The sequence below is a fragment of the Myotis davidii genome, unplaced genomic scaffold (genome assembly GCF_000327345.1).
Source record: "Myotis davidii unplaced genomic scaffold, ASM32734v1 scaffold129, whole genome shotgun sequence".
Classification (NCBI taxonomy): domain Eukaryota; kingdom Metazoa; phylum Chordata; class Mammalia; order Chiroptera; family Vespertilionidae; genus Myotis; species Myotis davidii.
Window position 1 is genome coordinate 1,411,422 of NW_006383019.1, and position 4,816 is coordinate 1,416,237.

A 4,816-nucleotide genomic window follows, 5' to 3' on the forward strand; every position below is an offset into this window, starting at 1 on the left:
GCCCCCCTCAGGCCAGCGCTGTCCAGGAGGCTGAGGACGGCCTCTTCAGGACGCAGGAACCTCGCGCCTTCCACACGGGAGGCCTGTGACCCCCGGGGCAGGTGGCCCGCCCAGCGGGGTAGGGCGGGGTGCTGTGGCTCAGTGGGGGTCAGGGCCAGTCAAGCCAGCTCTGATGCCCCTGTGGTGGCCGAGGGAGGTGGGGTGTGTCTGCCCAGGGCCTGCCCCTCCTGGCGGGGAGGCTGCTGGTTTCGGAAGCCAGGAGAGCGCCCACTTTAGTGTTTGTGGGCCCCGGCCCTGTGGCTCACCTGGCTTCCTGTCTTCTCAGCTGGTTCATGGGACGGAGGCCTGAGTACACGGACCCCAAGGTGGTGGCTCAGGGTGAAGGCCGGGAAGGTAAAGCTTGATTCCCCCAATCCCACCCCTGACCCCGCAGACAGGTTGGAGCCCAGGAGGGACTAGGTGAACCCCTGGGAACAGCATGGAGATGTGGGGGGCTGTGGGGCGGGGCCCGGGCTCTCAGTGTATCCCAGACAGGCCTGGTCGGAGCACAAGACTGCCACTCTGTCCGGCTGCAAACAGCCCTCCACTTCCCAGTGGTGGGTCCGCCAGCGAGCACCCCGCTTCTCCGAGGGGGCGAGGCGCACTGCGGCTGGGCCAGGCGGCAGCACTGAGACAGGCCCAGAGCAGCCTGGCTCTGCCCCGTGGCTGACGCCCCCTCTGTCCCCAGTGACCCGCGTCCGCTCCCAGGGCTTTGTCACTCTCCTCTTCAACGTGGTGACCAAGGACATGAGGAAGCTGGGCTACGACACTGGGCCTGTGGACATGCAGGGGCTCTCGGGGCCCAGCCTGCCCCAGGGCCTGCCCCAGTGAGCCTGGCCAAGCAGCGTGCAGCCTGAGCGGCTCCCACAATGCCAGGTGGCCACTGCCGATCCACCTGCCTGCTCCAGTGTAGATGGGGAGTCGGGGGGATATTTTCATAAAATAAATGGTTGCTTTGTCACAGAACCCAGGCCTGGGCTGCCTCCTCGCCCCTGCAGCACCGCACCCGCTGGGCCTGAGCTGGGCGGGACCTGCCTGTCACACTGCTGTCCCCAGGAAGCACTGGTCACCCTGTCATGCTCCCATCACCAGCCTCCCTTGGCGACAGGGAGATATCCTGTGAGGAGGAGGTGGGTGAGGCCCCGCAGCCCTGGCCAGCCTCACAGCAAGAGGAGGTGCACGCGGCACCCAACACCCTGGGCTGAGCTGAGCTCTGCCCGGCACCGTCTCACCTGAGCCCCCCAGCTTCAAGTGGGATGGGATGGGATGGGGCGTGCCCAGTCTGCTCCCCAGCCCGCACCCCAGGATTTAAGGGGAGCCACAGTGCCTGCTCCAGGCTCCTCAGCCCTGAAGACCACGACCCCCGCGCTGTACGGCCTCGCTGCATCGGAACTTGTTCTACGACCACGGAACGGCCTGTCCTGCCCCTACCTCTGCTGTCAGCACCAGAGGGTAACTCCGCCTCCCGCCCCCGTCGGCAGCGGCTCCCACCGTCCTTGCTGATGGACAGTGGCTCCATGGGGCACCAGGGGCTGAGAAATGGGGCTTGTGCCCTCCCTCGCTCGCTGTGAGCACTTCCTACTCCCCGTCTCAGCTCCCCGACCCCGGGCCATCGGACCTCACCTCTGATGTCCACCAAAGAGGGCACGGCCTTGTCTTCCTCCAGCTGTCATGACAACGCCACTGACCAGCTTGTCTTCCTCAGCCCACCCCCCCTGCAGTGAACTTGACCTGTGTCCTCAGTAGCCGCCCATGGTCAGAGCCCGTTTCTCGTGACTAATGACGGCATCCTCTCTAAAATGTGTATCGAAGCGCCCCCGCCACCCCCCCGCCAGGGCAGTTCCTTTCCTGTGGGCCCCCCTCCAGCCCCCCTCCATCCAGGTCCTCGGGCCACCACCCCGCCGTGGGCCACTAAGTCGGCCCTCTCCTTCCTCCTGCTGTCCCAGCTTAGAATTCAGTCATTGGGCGCAGCTGATGACACACACTCTCTCTTTCAAATGAGGCTGCAGGTTTATGTAAAGATGACAAGAGATCTGCCCTAGCCAGTGTGCTTCCGTGGGTACCGTGCGGGCCTGTGGACTGAATGGTCCCTCTTAGGTTTCCCAGGCGGGGCGGGGGGACCCCGGAGTGCGGTGGTTTAGGGAAGCACAGATGACCTCGTACCAGGAGCGCGCCTGCAGGCCATCTCAGTACGCGTCCATTCTAAGTGGCAACAGCAGGAAAGCACCAGGCGTGGCGAGACCCTGAAGCAGGGCCGTCCTCAGCTCTACGGGAGCTCCCAGACGGGCTGCCCGCCCGCAGGCCTCGCCCACGGGGCAGCGGGCTCTGCCCTCCCAGGCCCGTGTCAGTCTTGGAGACGAGTGTGTCTCTAAGAAGCGATTTTCAACCTTTTCACCCCATGGCATAGAAACTAATTACTAAAATTCTGTGGCCACCAAAAAATATAGTTTCTGCTGATCTGACAAAAAAACCAGGTATAGTTTTTATCGGTTCACATCGGGCGGCTATGTTGTGTTGTCTGTTGTCTGTTTGGCACCTGAGGGAGGAGAGGCAGCGAGTGCCCTGCCAGGCAGGTGCTGCATTTTAGAAGGTCCTGCAGCGCCCGGGGGAGCCCGCCGCCCCCACAGGCCGGGTCCCTCTTAGCAGGACCTTCTTCAGAGTTGGGTTTGACCTCCGCCTTGCTCCCCGCGGATAGATGCAGTCCATCCGGCCGGCGCCCCACCCTGCCCCCGGCTCTGTTCTCGCCCGGCCAACCTTGTCCTGGGCAGAGCGTCCAGACGAGGGCTGCCCGCACCATGTCCAGAGCCAGGCCTCCCTCACATCGCTGCCAAGCGGTCCCCTATTTCCTTAGCCCCTCGCATCTGCGGAAGCTCACTCACACCTCTTCTCCTCTCAAACCCTCAGTCTCCCTTGCCCTCGCCTGTGAGGAAATGGGACGCTCGTTCCCCGCCTCCCCCGCTCTGGCACCTACCAGCCTTCCCGCCAGAGATGCCCGGGGTGTGCGAGGCCCTGCCCCTGCCTCCTCGCGGGCCGCTCAGCAGCCTCCCCACGCGCCCCTCCTGCTGCCCCCCCAACGCGTGTCCTACGATGGAAGCCACGCGAAGAACGTGCGCTGGGCCTCCGCTGCTCTCCACGCCTCCGCCCTCGCTGTCCATTCCGCACCCGCCCCGCCAGTTGGCCCTTCCCGTCACTCCCAGAACCTGTCCAGCGCAGCCTCAGGTCGCCAGAGCCCGGTCCGTCAGCACCGTTAACACAGCAGTTAACCCTCTTAGGTTTAATTTTCTATTTTTCAACATTTTATTATTAATGTTTAAACACGGAGAAGTTTAAATACTTCGCAACCACCCCGTCTGTCTCCCATCACCACTTCCCGGTGTGTTCCCCCTGCCCCTCACCTCTGTGGAGCCGTCCTGTTCCCGGTGCATTTCAAAGGAAGGTGCAGGCATGGGCACGCCCCTGCACACGCCAGCCTGTCTGTCACCAACTGGAGCCTGTTTGTCCTCCAGTGTTTCTCCTTTTGAGGGAACATTTCCACGCGCGAAATGCATACAGCTTGGGTGTGCTGCCTGCGGACTCGTGGCAACACCGGCCCGCGCCCAGCAGGCGCAGGAACGCTGCCTTCACCTGAGCCCCGCCGCCTCTGCCATGAGAGCAGAATGTTGGTTGGGGACTCGGTGGTTGTGCCTGGGGAGTGGGGAGTGGCAGGGATCTGTGACCAGCGACACCAGAGGAGGGAACGCCAGGCCCATAGGCTGTCTAAGGCCCAAGAAATCATTTGGTCTGGCCCTGCCCTTCCTTTCTCACGGCCCCGAGGCCAGCTGGTAAAGATGACACATGGCGAGGGAGCTGCCAGAACATGCCCACTGGGCATTTTGTGAGGGAGAAACATGGCAGTCAGCCAGCAAGAACCTGGGACTTACTGGTTCCTGTGGCACCTATTGTATTCTGATATGGAAATTGGTATCTGAGTGAGTTTCTGCTGTAACCAAAACAAAACCAGCCAATGTGCATGGCCGGGCGGGCAGGAAGAACGTGGACGGAACCCTGGACAGCAGGACAGGCTGGAGGAGACCACCGTGCTCGCCTGGGCAGGCTCTGCCTGCTGAGCTGTCAGCCCGGGCAGGGCAGCTGCAGGAGGCAGGTGCGGGGGCCCCTGGAAAGCTACCACAGCAAAGGGATGTGCTCAGCAAAATGGCCAGTTTGCAAGCAGAAGTGACAAGAAATTAAGAGAATCCAAAACTGTTATCAAAAGACTGGAAAAGGAAACTTCTAGAACTCGCACAGGAAGGGCTAAGACTGAAGCATGCTCTGACTATAAAGGCCTAGTGAGGCTTCTGACCGGTAGGCCACTCGGCCCTGGGCAGGTCCCAGGCTGGGCAGGGCGCGGGCGCCTGGCTCCAATGGCCGCGCACTGACACGTGGGGGAGCAGCAGGAAGAAAGCAGGCTGTCCAGGGAAGACTGTTGTGAGTGCTCGTTACCTGCTGCTGTTAACAAACTACCCCAAACTCTGCTGCTTACCCAGCATTCATTCTCTCTCCTGGCCCTACAGGTGACTGACGGGGCCCAAAGACAGCTCCCGTGGGAGGGGATGCGATCGGTGTGTGGGGAACAGTGAAGTAAGTACTTGGTGACACTAGAGGGCCATGTGACGCTAACCAAACCCACTTCGGATCCCCCTGGGCACAAGGATCCTGCATTTCCTCCTTCCTGGCACCGAAGGGAGACCAGTTCTGGTGTGGGGACAAGGAAGCCATGCCCCCCCCCCCCCCCCCCCCC

General features: G+C 62.4%; 1 protein-coding gene across 1 annotated transcript in view; it reads left to right on the forward strand.

Annotated features, from left to right (window-relative positions):
* The window catches only part of B9D1 (B9 protein domain 1), a 9,289-nt gene extending 8,284 nt beyond the window's left edge, over nt 1-1,005 (forward strand). The window contains exons 6-7 of the mRNA XM_015558353.1: nt 326-393; nt 728-1,005. Coding sequence (XP_015413839.1) covers nt 326-393; nt 728-870 — 211 coding nt within the window. The 3' untranslated portion in view covers nt 871-1,005. The remainder of the gene's footprint in view (nt 1-325; nt 394-727) is intronic.
* Nucleotides 1,006-4,816: the final 3,811 nt, after the last annotated feature.